Source organism: Cheilinus undulatus, linkage group 5 (assembly GCF_018320785.1).
Source record: "Cheilinus undulatus linkage group 5, ASM1832078v1, whole genome shotgun sequence".
NCBI classification, from domain to species: Eukaryota; Metazoa; Chordata; class Actinopteri; order Labriformes; family Labridae; genus Cheilinus; species Cheilinus undulatus.
In genome coordinates this window covers 4026698-4042585 of record NC_054869.1, presented here as the reverse complement: position 1 = coordinate 4042585, position 15888 = coordinate 4026698, and the positions used below count along the sequence as shown (strand labels likewise).

The following is a 15888-nucleotide window of genomic DNA, read 5'->3' as shown; positions in this document are numbered from 1 at the left end:
CCCCACCACACACACACACACTCACTCACACACATCCTTTTGTTGCTATGGTAGTCTGCCTTGACAGCTCTCTGCACTACTAAAATCTAGGTTACCGGATGTGACGTCATTGTCCTGCACGTCTGCTCGGCTGTAATCAGTAGTATTCCTCTAAAACCGTCTTGTCTACCTGTCAGCGACACGAAAATGTGAAAGAACGAGAGAAAATAAACATAGGAAGAAGCTGCGTTTCTGTTACCTCTCAAAACCCCGTTAGTCAGTGGTGCTGTACAGCGCATTAATTTTGCATCACATGTGCTTTGGTAGTTTTATTTTGGAAACCACCCGGAAGTTTCCACGTCTGTGCTCTACTGTTATATAACGTGCTGTAGGTAGATGGATAGGTATACTTCTTTCAACCCAAAAGAAATTGACGTTTCAGGTACTCCACGAACGCATATAACTTAGCCAAGAAGTGTGACTAAAAGTCAAGATAAGATAAATCTTTAATGATACCCCATTGGCGGATAGTTGGTTATTATAGCAGCTCAACTGGGGATAGAAAAGTTATTTGCAATACATAAAAGTCGAAGAGAAAATGGGCCAACAATACTTGTAATACATTACAACAGAGTAAATTTCCAGATAGCTTCTCATCTGAATATGATTATAACATTAAACACTGAATATGCAGTTAAAGGGCAAAGAAAATGCCTACTTACTTGATTACAAAAAGAATATCTATTTAAAAGAACGACATTTAGATATACCTGAGCAGAAAATAAAACAACAAGACTGTAATTTTTAAAAAAGAAAGAACTGAGGAGTGTCAGAAAAGATTTTAACGACTGCAAAGGAATATAATCTTGATTTAAAGCACAAATTATCCCATAAATCACAGTCATAAAACTGACCTTTACACCTACCTTTGAATAAAATCAAACAAAGTAATTATTGGTTGTTCAAACGGGTTAATTATGAGACATGATTTGGGGATTTTTCATACTTGGAAAAATGATAGAATTGAAGAAAGTGTGGGTGACCACTGTGGACTGAGTTGATGCGTTCTAGCATTTTCTATTTGTGTATTTATGGCTTATTGTAATATTTAAATGTAGCTTTAAATCTATTTAACATTTTTTTCCTTTAAATTTAAACATTATTTGAGATTTCTTTGTGCTCCCCTCCTGTAAAGCATATTTTACTTTGAAAGTCTATACCGGAAGTGCTATTCATAATCGCTAACCTAACAGAGAGCCATCACTAGGATTCAGACGGCCGATCCACGAGTGTCTTAATTTTGGAAATAGTCGAATTAAATCGTGATATTTTCTATCAGGAGGACACATGGACGTCGCACTGGCCTCTCCATCAGTAATGGCGCCCACTGTTTGCTGCTCTCGAGGCTTTACCTGGTGAAAAACTGTAAGGTGAGACGTTTGAGCGACTGACACAAGCTAACATGCTAAAGCTAGCGCTGGCATGCATTGTCGTTTCCCGTTTCCTGGAGGGATTCAATGCGACTGTGTGACAAGTCTGTGCTTTTATTACATTATTAAACAACATATTTTATTCATAGCGCACTGGACTACTGTGAGAGTTAGTATCAGGATGAATGCTAACTTTTAACTCGTGTTTTTAAGGCATTTAGTTTGAAAGTGCTTCAAATTTGATTCAGATAAGCTCCTCATCCTATTTAATCGCTTACTAAAATGGGTTTTTTGTCAGCTATAAATCTCACATTTCTAATCTACAGTCCAAAAATTAACGCCCACCACGACATTAAGGCCTTACTAACATTAATACATTATACACATCAATGCTTTTCCAAACAAATGCCTGGATGGTTAAATACCAAACAACAAAGTGTTAAAAAAAACATTTCAATTTTGCACATTTTTCTCAAACGACTGTAAGATTATTTTCAAACCCTGGAATTTGTTTCCAACATTTCATTTGTTCGTGAAGAATGGAAATAATCGCTGATTTAAATTCATTCCCCCATTTTAAAACTGTTTATGAAATAAATGTAATAATATAAGGCGCGTTTTGCAGACATTGTAGTTTTAATGTTGATGCTTTAGCTGCATTAATGCTTACTGTATCTTTCAGTGGTATAATTTAGTATTAAAACGCATTATTTGTCTCCCCGTTGACTGTCAGATACCAGAAATCTGAAAAGATGTGTGCTGAATGTATTCTCCCTAAACAGTTAGTTTAATAATTTAAGCCTCAGACATTTGGTGTACAGACAGTTTTATTATTCTTTTTAATTATGAATTGAAAGATTTAACATCTGTTAACTAATTTAAACGGTTTTGGATTTATACTGGCTTCCACATTCAGCCTAGTTTAGATAGTCTTAAAATACTCAGAATAACATAAAATTCACTTCATCGCTACTACAGCCTTCACACAGGGATCGATGGTTCAGTTACATATCAAATGTTTGAAACATTATTCCTTCACAAAGTTGAATATATCAAGTCACAAAAAGGATTTTTTGACATTTAAGTTGTTTTACACTGGTGAATGGAAAGTTCTAGGGATGCACGGTATTATCGGCAAAACAAGCTAAATATCGGTTTCAGCAAATATCAAACTTTTTGCAGATATTTCCATCCGATATTTTGGTGGTCCATATCAACATGTATTAACTGTAATTTTTGACCATGTATACTAATAAATTAGTGGAGTTTTAGGTTGGACCAACAGACCAATGTAAGATGAGATCCTTTTCTTTTTTCATCCTCAAACCTTAAATTGTGTTCAAAGGACTGAATTTTTAGTTACGTAAAATATATTTAAATATCGGTATCATTATCGGCTAATACAAATCTGTAAATATCGGCGTATCAGATATCGGCAGAAATCAAATATCATGTGTCCCTAGTAGGGATGGGTGTTTGGAAGAAACCTGGCAACTCAAGCATCTATAATGTTAACGATCAATTAATCGATTAATCATTCTGTATGTATAAAAACATACATAGAGAAGCGTGGTCTCTGAGACAAATATGACAGGTGGTCTAATAAATTTGTTAAGCACTGTGTGTTTATATATGTGTGTGTGTATATATATATATATATATGTGTGTGTGTGTGTGTGTGTGTATATAACATTTCCCTACATAACAAAAACAGGCAACTAATGAGTGTGTTTCTCAATGATTAAAACCCATTCACAATGTCATGACAGTAGATATTGTTGTACAGTGCAGAGTAAGACGTGTTTAGTCTCTTTATTAAATCAGATCGACTAAATTCCCTGTGATCAGCCAAATTCTTAACGACCAATTATTCAATTATCGATTAATTGTTCCCATCCCTAGTCCCTAGAAAGTTCTTTAAGAAATTAATCTTTGTATTCAAATAGAGGAATGCAATGTTAGCTCTTAACTTCTATTTGAGATGCATCTACAGTTAGAAAGTCAGAGGTGTAGCACAGCAGTATTTTTACTCTTTGTATGTTTTTGCCTGATTGATAAAGTCTGAAAATGCTTGATTCGACATAAGATACACCTCAATGATTGAATATCAGTGAAGCTTAAAATAAATATCAGATTGAAACGTATGACTTTTGCTTTTGTAATGCTGAACAAACTATTTTTGAGTAATTAGATTATTTCAGCTAATTTGTTGAATGGAGATTTTTGGTCTGTTTTGCGATTGTTTCTTGTCATTTCCCCCGGTTTTTAACTCCTTACTCATCAGAAGCCGGTCAGAAACTGAGTACAGCATTAGGGATGCACAATTATTGATTTTGCCAATACCTGAAATGCTGATATTTACAAAACTATTTTAGCTGATACCCAAATTGCTACCAATAGACCCAAAATGTCTGTCCTTGAAACACATTTTAAAGATTAAGGAATGAGGATGGATTAAAAAAAGACTGAACCTGACAGAGGTTTGTCAGTTCAGCCTAAAACTCTACTGACTTGTGTGGTCAAATGTCCACATAAAAGGAAATATTGGTGCTGATACTGATTTTTTCTCCCAAGCTAATATCTGCTGATACCAATATTATACCAGTTATATCGTGCATCCCCGTATATTTTATGTGCATTTGACCTTAAGTCTGCAGACTATGCATACTTTTAAAACACAAATGGTGTTGCCTGTAAGGCCCTGTGTAGATATAGGCTATTTGAAATCTTGTTAAGAAAGTCAGAAAATGATTGGAATTAGTGTTTTTACCCTGGATTTGGTCAGATTTCATTACTCTTTTTGTCTGTTTTTTTTTTTCTATTTTTAAGTTACCTCTTATTTAAAACAGAGCATGTCCTGTTAGGATTTTTGTTCAAATCTTTAAAACACACCTCGCTAAATATATCAGTCAATTAATAAATAGATAAATCTACTGTACATTGCACTAAACATCATGACTTTACCTTCAGTTTTATTATTTAGAGTCCTTAGATAATTTAGATCAATGTTTTTGCCTCATTAATATCTTTATATTCATGTCTTTGTTGAATAAAAGTATCCAGATTATTTGGTCTATCTTATTATATTATTGATGTTTTTCTCTCAGATAAATCTTTAAGGGATCACTGATGGCTTGATAGTATAAAATGCTGTTTATTGATCTGCTGTTGTGGGTTATTTGGTTGTAAAAATAGCTCACCATAGAGGTACAGGTAATCAAAACAGTAGATGATTGTTTTCTGTTTTATCTGATATTTATCACATTTCAGAAAATAGTGATAACTGAAAAAACGTCACAGCTAGAAAAGCAGAAATCACATTTGCTCCAAAACAAAGAGTACCAGACTGAGATGAACAAACACATAAATGTTTAATGTTTCATGAAGGCAGCTTCCCCTCTGGGTTTTACAGCAAGGGAGAGACAAAACATGACAAAAATACACAGTAGTTCCTTCTGTAATTCATTTATACCTGAGAGTTTCAGAGTTGATTCAAACGTTTAAGATTCTTTGGTTCATTTTAGTTTCCTAATGAAGGTCACTTAAACGTCACTCAGTCTAACTGCTGCATTAGTTTTGTCTCTTGTGTGTGCATGTTTATAACTATTTTAATAACTATTCAACTATTTATAACTGTAACTAATGAAAATACTGCAAAACCCCATTTCACGGTAGAAGTTATCAGGACTGAAGTAAACAACAGAAAAACTTGGTTGACTCAAGTTACACCCATGTACCGACAAGTGGAAAAAAAGGGAAAAAACTTTAGTTATCATTTTATCAACCTAGAAGGTGTTGTCATCTTAACATAAAGCTTAACACCAGCTAGTTTTTTGCATCATAATAAATAATATTTAACCTTTTTATGTTGCACCGATATAACAACTGATTCAGAGCAGACCAGAGGGCTCCAGTCTGTGATCATATGATTTCTGTGAGCATAATAACTATTTAGAGTTATGGACAAATACCTTAAGGTAGTTGTTTTTGTCTTATTTTGAAATGATAACAGGTAACAGGACCCACTTGTTCCAGTCTGTGCAGCAAAATTTACCAATTTAAACACTGTCCAGACAGCATGCAAGGTATATCTACCAAGGTGATGTAAAGGAAAACCTTTAGGAGACATCCAGGAGACATTGCTGTTTCTCTCCCCTGCTCTCTATCAGTCTGTAGCAGACAGTAATACTAACATCCATGGTTTACTAAGATGATAAATGGGCTTAATTAAAAATGTATTTGCCAAGTGATGAATGAAACAGGTAGCATGGGTAAAGGATGTGATGGAGGTAAGGTTATCAAAAAACTCGGTTCTATGATACTTCATTCATTACAAAGTTCTTTAGATGGTGCAGCATCAATTATTTTTACATTTAACTTGAATCCAGTGGACTAGGGGAGCAAATTAAGAGGCTAAATGTATGAAAAAATGTTTTTTCTCTTTTTAACAGTTTTGTGCTCTTGTACTTAAACCAAAGATGCAGCAGTTTCAATTCAATCTTCCGATTCTAACGTCCAACTGTTTCCTGGTCTGACCTCCTGATAGAGATTTTGGATGATGTCAGGTTTTGTCCTTAGTAACATCAAAAAGCCCCCCCATCTTTAATGGATGTTAAATTTATGTCCACAATAAAACACTCAATATGAACTTTTCATTGAAAAATCCTAAAATCTGTCCATGAAGGTCATGTGAGCTAGATGACCACTGCATGTAGTGCACTCTGGAGCTGTTTACTAGTTGCGTGTGCAGCATGCAAACTTAAGCATGCGTGTGTATGGTTTTGGCCTTATGAAAGTGTAATTTTAATGGAGCCAGTTAGACTTTTCAGGGGGGAATTAAACTTTGGTGAGGCACCATCATTTATGTAATTAATGGGAAACTCTATAAAGTGTTCACTATTTGAGAAGACACTGCTATAAAGCCATAAAACACAACAACTTGACACTGATAGGATTTAATGCTCATTTAGGAGAAACTGGACATGCTTTGATACAACAGAAACATTATTACCTGTTTGATTATCCATGAAACACCACCGTGAAATATGTAAGCATCTGTTGTAGGAAAGTTGTGGTTCTTTTCTTCCTCTTGGCAGTTTTGGCAGCGACCCTGATGCACTGTTGCTGATTCTGCACCCACACATTGGTGCAATACTGCAATTGCAGTTAAAAAGGACGTCCATCCTAGTGCAATGCTTGTGACGAAAGAAAAATATATATACATTTGTATTTTACCTCAAAGATACCATTGAGAAAGAGAGAGAAAGAAGTTAAAAAGAATGAAATGTATGAAAATAAAGATAGTATTATGTATAATTATATGTAAATAAACATAGATAAACCATGTTTTTGAAGTAGTCTCATTATACTCTTGGGGTTAAAATATTCCAGCATAAACTTTGAAACATTGACCACACATGACAAAACCCATGGTAAAAAATAAAGCACAACATGGCACGTAGTAAAGTAATTGCTTAATCTTGATTTTTTTCATTTATGGTTTTATTCTGAGGTGTTTCTGTCTCCAGCTGCTGTCAGTGCCCTCTTTGGTTAAACTTTCTCTCCTCTGGTCTCACAGGTTGACCTGTCACCTCCCCAGATGTGGCCGCTACCTCTGTTGAGACTTCTGTTTATGAACAGCGAAGATGCTCTGATTGGACGTCTGTGGCTGGGCCTGGAGGGATGACAGGACTTTAGCAGACATGGAGACAGGAGAGACACACCAACAGCTGGAGTATTCACGTAGTCTAGACTCTGCACGTTAATCCACTCAGGATAAGAGAGAAAAAAAACTATTTTTATATATTTTATTTGAGCAGTTTTTGTTAGTTATTGTTAAGCCATACAGCTGTCAGCAGCAGACGTCAGGATGAGCTCTGAGGGCTTTCAGTACCGAGCGCTCTACGACTACAAGAAGGAGCGGGACGAGGACATCGACCTGCATGTAGGAGACATGCTGCTGGTCAGTAAAGGAGCGCTGCTGGCGCTTGGCTGCAGCAACGGAGCCGAAGAACGGCCATCAGAGATTGGCTGGCTGCCTGGCTTCAATGAGACAACACAGGTAGGACCGATCTCACCTGGATTTAAAAGTTTGTTCATCCTGGGCACATGCTCAGTCTAATAGTATTACACAAGACCAACAAAAAGGGTTTATAATTCTGACATGTTTATTCCCTAAGAAGGGTGTTTATTTATACACTCAGTACTTGGTCGTGGCTCCTTTTGCAATAATTAATGCTTCAATGTGACACGGTTTGAAGGCAGTCAGTTGCTGAGTTGTAATGAAGCCCAGTTTGCTTTGATAGCAGCCTTTAGCTTGCTGGGATTTTCTGATACTCACACAGCCATACAAACACATTAACAACATTTACAAATGTCTTTTAATTAGCTGTGATCATTGTCGTCATCATACAGTTTTGTGATATTTCTTTGTCTGACACTGCTGAATCTTTCCCCTCTGGCTGACAGGAGAAAGGCGACTTCCCGGGGACGTATGTGGAGTTTGTCGGCAGAAAGAGGATGTCACCGCCTACTCCAAAGCCCCGCCCACCGAGGCCTCCTTCTGCAGCGTCAGTTAGGACCGACTCAGAGTCAGAGGGTGAGTGTGGAAACATAGATCTTGAAACCTTGAGCCTCCAAACTAACTCTGATTGGCTAAATCTTGAACGGAGATCCCCATGCACAGCCGAGGTAGTCAGGTGCTGGTCAGGAGCAGGTCCGAAGTAAACAAAAAGAAATGATCCGCCGCAGTTTGTTGTTTTATTCTTGTAACTCTGTTGTACTATATATTCCATGTTTGTTGTTTAACTGAGTGGTTTGGTTGTTTATTGGTCACATGACCATCGGTATTAAACACACCTGTGTATGCCTGTTTAATTATGCTGGGCGAACCTGAGTAAGCTACAGGCGAAACCCGTTGTTCGCTCTCAGTAAACAGTAAAGTCTATCTCAGTGTCCGGCAGATCATTTCTTTTTGTTAACTCTGATTGGCTGTTTGATTCAGACGAGATACAGTTTAATGTAAAATAGAAATGATTTTATTGAAAACTGTGCCCCCTTTTTGCTCTGGCAGCACTGGTTATCAATACAAAGCCAGTGCAGTGTTCAGCGTTCGGTGTCTTAGTTATAAAAAACACCCATGACATGGTGGTGTTTTTTGTTGCAGCACTTTAAATTTCTATTAATTTCCCAGCCCTAGTGAGAAGTGCTCTGAAGTGGAGGTTGTGCAAAAAGTGCCGTCCGTGAACACAGAACTAAAATAGACTAAAGCCTGACTTTTTGTGAAGAAACTGAGCTCAGAGTGACTCACGTCTCAGCTTCCTCAGCAGCAGCATAATGTACAGAGGCACGCGCAGAAACAAACACAGAGGGGCAAAAACTCAAGTGAAATGTGTTTTTTTTTCTTTGTATTTTCTAGAAGTTGAACCGCAGGATGGAAAACACATTACAGAGAAAACATTAAACGCTCATGCTGCAGACAACACACACACTCACAGAGCCGGTGTTTGGTTGGCGCTGTGGTTGCTGACTGATCAGATCTCAGCCTCGCTCTGCTGCCACCAGAGAACACAGGAAGTCTGTGTGTGTGTGTGATTTTCACTTGTGTGTGTGTGTGTGTTGGTTGTTACCTGTGTGTTTGACACCTCTTTTTTTAAAACCCTGTTTTCTTCTGCACCTTCACATAAAACCCCCTGAGCTCGGTTAGACCCTCGGAGAAATGACGTGAAATCACTGGAGCTGCTGGATCCTGGTAGATTTCAACATAGCAGTTGTCTCTTCATTATCTCCTTCATATTCATCATCATAAGCTTCTCTCTGGTCAGAATCCCTTTACTTTAAGCTGACAGCTCTCTGCACGTTTTCACACCTATTTAATCCCCTGAATCATGTTTACTGAAAAGCTTTACCTTTCTAAACTCATGGTTTGGACTTTAAACATCCCTGAAACTCTGAACATGGCACAAGAGAGATAAAGGTGTCCTATTATAACTAAATTAACTCTCAGATAAGGCTGTCTTAATTTTTGACACAGTCTGTTGTGTAAAGATCCATATCATTATAAGATTTTATAGCTTTTTGGTTATTTTTATTCTTATTTTTTTTTAATAAAAGCTCCCATGAAAAACACAGCCAACATTTTCATTCCTTGCTGCTGTTTTGTGCAATTCAGACAGTCACCACATATGCACATAAAGAACATGGTCAGTTAAGTTTCACGTTTCAAGTTATCTCTAAATATATTCCCTGGATCCTTCACACTTAAAGTAGAGAATTTCAGCCTCACATGGGGGGAAATAAAAATGCTGTTAAAAAGAATTTAAGTTAGCACATTATTAACATGTGAACTTTGGCAGCCCTAAAAAAAAAAAAAATATATATATATGTATTAGTCAACTTCTAGATGAAGTCTGACCTCCACACCTCCACCTCTGTAGATGGCGCCAAAGAGCCACTTCGCTATGTTGCGCTGCAGTATTTCCTGCGGAGTCAGTTAAAATGGCAGAGGTAAACAGAAGTGAACATGGCTGACAAAACAACAATGCCTGTACAATTCAAAGCTGATGTTTGGAAGCACTTTGGCTTCAAAGTTAAAAGAGGGAGTACAAACAGCGAGTTAAGAGAAAGGAAGAGAGAAACGATGCTGAAATATTGGCACATAACTGAGACAAACTCAACTTTGCTGGATAACTTTCTTCCGTCTTTATCTTTATCACAGTATCGCCATATGGTCTATTGCAATTTTCAAATGCAATTGGTGCAATATTTCATTAACCTTAACTGTGTATCAAATACCAGTTTTAATGCTTTTTTTGCAGCAGAGATGGCATTAATAACTCATTTTGCATACAATCTAAATAAGGGTCTTTTTCAGAATAGTTACCAAAAAATCCTACTTTTGTTGTTTTTTTACGTTTGTCTTTATCACATTAAGAATAACATTAAATGATCATTCCCCTCAATACCATCCATATAAAATATTCAATATGAGTCAAAATAATCACAATTAGACCTAGTTTGATCAAATATTGTGCTGGATATTATCTAGAATAATTTATTGCTCATGGTCTTTGAAAAATACACAAGATGAGGAACTGAGGAAAAATAATTGCACATTAAATCACAATCGCAATATTGGGAATCAAGAATGCAATTAGATTATTTTCTTAAATGGTTCAGCCCTGGTGCACAGGGGATCAGAGTTAATAGTTCATTTCATTTTTAAAGATTGATGTTTTTATACATCGCTGCGTCAATAATTTTGCCCCAGGTTAGGATGCTTTCAAGTGAGTTTTTCAAGGCAAAAAAATTATAATAACTTTGAAACCTTAGTTTAATGTCACAGGAGTTAGTGACAAACCTGATGCACTTTGTGTTTTCAATTCCAGTGTGTAACGCTGCATTTTATTTCCATAATAACAATAAAATGGTTAAAGTTGTTTTCCATCAAATAGTTTCAATTTGTTCTTTGGATAATCAGTATTGTGTGGTGTACATATAAAATAATCTTTAAGTTAATTTAAGTCTCAGTTTTAGTCTTTAAATGAAATGTATTTTAGTTTTAGTCACATTTTAGTCATTTCTACCTTTTTTAGTTTTAGTCTAGTTTTAGTCGACAAGAACTCAAAATATTTTAGTCTAGTTTTAGTCCATTGAAAGTCCCCACATTTTAGTCTTTACTTTTAGTCCAAGCATTTATTTTCTTGCCTAGATCTGGTACCAAATCATGGTAGTGTGTTCTCTGCACTCTGCCAAACCCGGGGTCTCTGCTTTCTACAGCTGAGAGGCTGAATAGATTCAGATGCTTTGCTTTTTTTGACAGATTGACCCACAGTGGAGAAATATCATGGACTTTGTATGTCCAATGAAAACTAAATTACATTTTAGTCTAGTTTTAGTCATCTTGACAAAAACAAAACTTAGTTTTTGTCGGTTTTAGTCATCACGGATCTATTTTTGTTAGTCTTGGTCTAGTTTTTGTCATAGAAAAAAGGCTTTCAATTAACATATTTAGTCATAGTTTTAGTTGACAAAATTAACACTGGTTGAAATAATAAGTAAAAGCATGTTTTTTTCCACCAGGAAAAGCTTTCAGTGGGGTTCTCTGCTCCCCTTTTCCCAGCATCTTTTCACATCTCTACCAACATGATTTTTTTCCAGTGTCAGAGTTTTTGGCTCCTTCCAGAATTGAATGTGTGTATCTATGAAAGTTAAAGAGAGGGAGAAAAAGCTACTTGGTGCATTTCCAACCTGCTTGCCTGCACTCAATCGTGCCACCTTTAAGGGACGCCACAGAGGAAGTTCAAGAGAAAATCAAGATTTTTAATTTTCCACAAAAATGATTTATCGATTAGATTGATTTAATGCCCTGATCTAAACACTTGATATTTATTGTGGTTGTTTACAGGCTTCGTGCTGCCTGATCTCCCAGAGCAGTTTGGACCCCCGGACACGGCCCCTCCACTCCTCAGCAGACTGATGGAGGCTGTAGAGACCAAAGGTACCAAATACAGACAGAAAATACACAGCAGCTGCCATCTCAGTGAACATGATTTAGCTTTAATGTCAGTGTTTCATGAGAGTAACCTTGCCACTGCTCATTTTTAACATGTATATTCTTGATTCTTTCCTATAAAGCAGCAGATTTTTAATGCTTTAATCAGGATATCTGCTGTCTAAGATCGTGCTGCTTTTGAGTGACTGCTCATAGGTTGTGTTGTTGGTGTTGCTGCAGGTCAGGATAGTCCAGGTGTGTATCGCAGTATGAGCGGAGGAGGGTTGGACACCCGGCAGTTGGCCGACACCGGTAAGGAGGCTGCTTCATCTTGGTTTTGTTCTTTGTCTTTGTCTTCCTGTTCATCATCCCCTTCCTTATCTCCATCTTTGGCATTTTCGTCTTCACTTTTTCATCTTTATATCGATCTTCTATTTGAGTTATTTGACCTTTAGTGTTTGAATCAGAGAGAACAGTTGCAGAGGTTGTGGCAGGAAGTGGTGAATGAGAGAGAGAGAGAGAAGGAGGGAGGGAGAACGTGGATTAGTTCTTGAATTTTTCTAAGAAAAGCCCAGGGTTTATACAAGGAACTAACAACCCAAAAAACCCCTTTTAAGCAGCATCAGTTCACTCGGAGATTTGGTTATTCTTTGTCTAAAATAGTGAAGGGAAATCATGATGATCCTTGTTATTAAAATTTTCATCCATTCCAGCAGAGAGTCATTCTTTTAGTCCAGCTCTTTAAATGTGAGGTGTTTTTATTCTCAGACCTGGAGCAGCTAGAGGTGTCGTCCCTGTGTGATGGGGTCGTCCGGTTTCTGCAGGATCTCCCTGGTCCAGTTCTCCCCACATCCCTGCAGGCAGACATGATGCAGGCAGTACAAGGTCAGACTCGCCCTTATTATAGCTAAAAATTCCTCTCATGAAGTTTTCTGACTCCAGCGTTAACATGTTTCTCCTCCCCTGCCGGTCTGCAGAGGTGCGGGACCTGGAGGACTGTGCTCAGGTGCTGCGGGGGGTGGCTAGCTCTCCATCCTGCCCGGCTCAGTACGGTCTGACCCTCCTCAGCGTGGTCCGACACCTGGCCCGGCTCTGTCTGCATGGCTCCAGGAACCAGCTGAGCCCCCGAGTCCTGGCTGAGAGCTTCAGCCCGCTGCTGTTCAGGCAGACTGCAGGGTCAGTAACAACAACACATTTGTCTTTTTTATGTCTGTTAAGACCCCATTTGAAATGAGTTATCCTTCTTCAAATCAGTCATAATCATACTGGGACGTTTAAACCCAGGGTGCATGTTCTTGCAAACTTTAATCTTTTCGATGTATTTGCCCAAGGGTTATAATAATACCACTGTTTGAGACTTTGATGTGATTCTTGTAAAAACCAAATGATATCAGTATGCTTTACTACCACCACAACAAAAACAGAAGTTCTAGGCCCTCTAAACTGGGTTATTGCTTTTATATTTTTAGCTCCCAAAAGATGCAAACTAACTTTAAACAGTCTAAAATGTACAAATGTATTAACAAGGTTTCTGCGCCAAAATGCAGCCAATAATATTGGATTTGATGTTGTCTTTCTACTCCTGTTCAGGTCAGACTCCAGCCTGGATCCTCTGGTTCAGGTTCTAGAGGTTTTGATAACCAGTGAGCTTAACATGAACCAGGCTGCGCCAGGTAAGAGAGTTGTTTTATTTTTATTTGTTCAAAAAGTACAAGTGTACTATGTACCAAAACTTTGATCAGGTTTATCAATCTAAAATAAACTTTTTAAAACATGAGATGCCTCAAGAACCATGCACAGCTACAAAAACTGAACACCTAAACTTAGGGCACATTCACACCAGAGCTGTTTGGTCCACTTTAAACAAACTCTGACCCGTTTCCCCAGATAGTCCGGTTTGTTTTGAGTGGTGTGAAAGCTCACACGAACTCTGGTGCAGACCAAACAAGCGGACTCTGGTCCGCTTGAAACAGGGGTCTCGGTCCGCTTCCTAACGAATCCTGGTGCAGTTCATTAGAGGTGTGAAAGCAAAGCAGACCAACTTGTGAACCAAAGGCAGGAAGAGGCATAAACCGTAATGATATACGGGTTTATTTGTGGTTTAATATGCTCAAATACATGTCAGTACCTCGCTTCGTGTCTGTGTATCCATGGCAACACGTCGTAGTCCGTGCTGATTTATTCGTCTCGTGTAAAGGACGACATGCTGGACAGCTCACCACCTTGCTGGCTGCTCATAATGCTGAAATGCAAGAGCGGAAACCACACGACAACGTAAACTCTGTGTTTTTTCATTGTTTATGTGGAAGAAAAGACCGGCGGAAGGAGTTTCGTCTTCTTCTACGCCTTCTTTTCTTCTTGGTCGCCATTTGTTTGTGGCGACAGTGCCCCTAGCGTGCAGAGGTTGTAGGTGTTCAGACGGTTTGGTCTGTTTGACCAAAGAGAGCAGTGTGAATGCGAGCCAAACCAAAGGAAAGTGCAACAATTTTGACATTTCTCTTCCAAAACGGACTGAGTCCCTGGACTCTCAGGTGTAAAAACGACCTTAGTAAACATGTTTGAAAGCTGTAAAACGTCTCCTTTGTGAAGACCAGAGGATCTAGTCTGTTATATCTTGCAGAAAAACTTTTATTCATGGAAACACATTCAGTTTAAATACATTCAGTTCACCCAGAATTAACATTTCAGTTCAGTTATAAAAAGGATAAATATAGTGTTTTTGCTCCTGTGAGTTGTACAATCCACATTTAAGACAGCATGATTAGTTATGATGAATAGAGTTGTCATAATAGGTTGTTTGCAAGTACCTGATCCCAAATTTCCATTGAGGGTCAGGAAATGGGAACAGCCATAAAGGATGAATGGGAACGGAGGAAGTTTATCACACAGTTTTACTGATTTACCTGAGATAGAGGTGATCAATATAAGAAATTACTCTGCTGAACCTCCTTAAGTCTATTGTTGTCGTTCCAGATGAAGGGAGACGAGTCTAGAGGAGTCTTATACTGAGCTAAGAGGCTAGCTTAGTCCATTTAATACATTAAAAAAATCCTCATTATGTCCCAAACATGCTTTGAATTGAAACGGTGATGCACTATCAACCGAGTGAACCTTATAGGTGAGCAACTGAGTAAAGATTTGCCATTTACGAATGAGCCTGTTCCACCTATGGCTCTTTAATGTGAGCTACAGTAGCTGTACCATTTGAATGTCAGTTTCCCTTCCTTCATCTTTTGTCGTCATTTAATCCATATTAAAAAGCTGAACTGGTACCAAATGAAGAGCCATTTGGGAGCCAAAACAACCAGCTCTCCTGAGCGGAACCAAATGAGCTGGATCTCTCAAAAGAGACCGATTTCACGCCACAGCAGAAGAGAGGAAACAGAAATCAGATGAGGAAGCACAGGCAAGATCAGAGTTTAATGTACTAAACTGTGGCAAACCTTACTGAAGCAAACCAGACTGCTTTGCAAGTAGGTTTTTTCATTCAATATTAATTGACAAACATAGGACACCCTACATTTATCTGCTATGATTTCTATTTTAAAAAGCATTTAATTGTCTGTTTTATTTCTCAGAATGGTGCTGCTCTGACTGAAAATAGCAGTTGCAGTTGTTAAAGCTGACTCTTGATCTTTCAAAAGCAAAAATCAAATGTTGAAGGTTCATCGTCAGTATGACTCATGAAATTACACGCCTCTGTTTTATCCATTACTTCATATTAATCAGGATGATTCAGGTCAGTTTTCTGCTGCTGTAAACCCTCAAAGATCACTTTCATTTCCTTAAACAGCCGTGAAACGACGTCAACCATGATCTGTGTCACTCTCACAAGTCACAGCTGTTGCTCAACTCAGAGGGTTAAATGTGAAATATTTCCAAACATTAAGGTCATGAAGAGATGAAAGAACGAATGGAAAAAAAGGCAGGGTGAAATATTTTAGGATGTACATATATGTCCCTGTCCTATTTTATAGTCCGACTATG

At 37.9% G+C, this 15888-nt stretch overlaps 1 protein-coding gene across 1 annotated transcript in view; it reads left to right on the top strand.

Annotated features, from left to right (window-relative positions):
- The first annotated feature begins 1232 nt into the window (after window positions 1-1232).
- Window positions 1233-15888, top strand: part of LOC121509697 (phosphatidylinositol 3-kinase regulatory subunit alpha-like) — a 35938-nt gene continuing 21282 nt past the window's right edge. Inside the window, exons 1-8 of the mRNA XM_041787286.1 lie at window positions 1233-1409; window positions 6988-7470; window positions 7878-8007; window positions 11815-11907; window positions 12142-12213; window positions 12670-12786; window positions 12879-13077; window positions 13492-13574. Of these exons, the coding sequence (XP_041643220.1) occupies window positions 7279-7470; window positions 7878-8007; window positions 11815-11907; window positions 12142-12213; window positions 12670-12786; window positions 12879-13077; window positions 13492-13574 (886 nt within the window). The 5' untranslated portion in view covers window positions 1233-1409; window positions 6988-7278. The remainder of the gene's footprint in view (window positions 1410-6987; window positions 7471-7877; window positions 8008-11814; window positions 11908-12141; window positions 12214-12669; window positions 12787-12878; window positions 13078-13491; window positions 13575-15888) is intronic.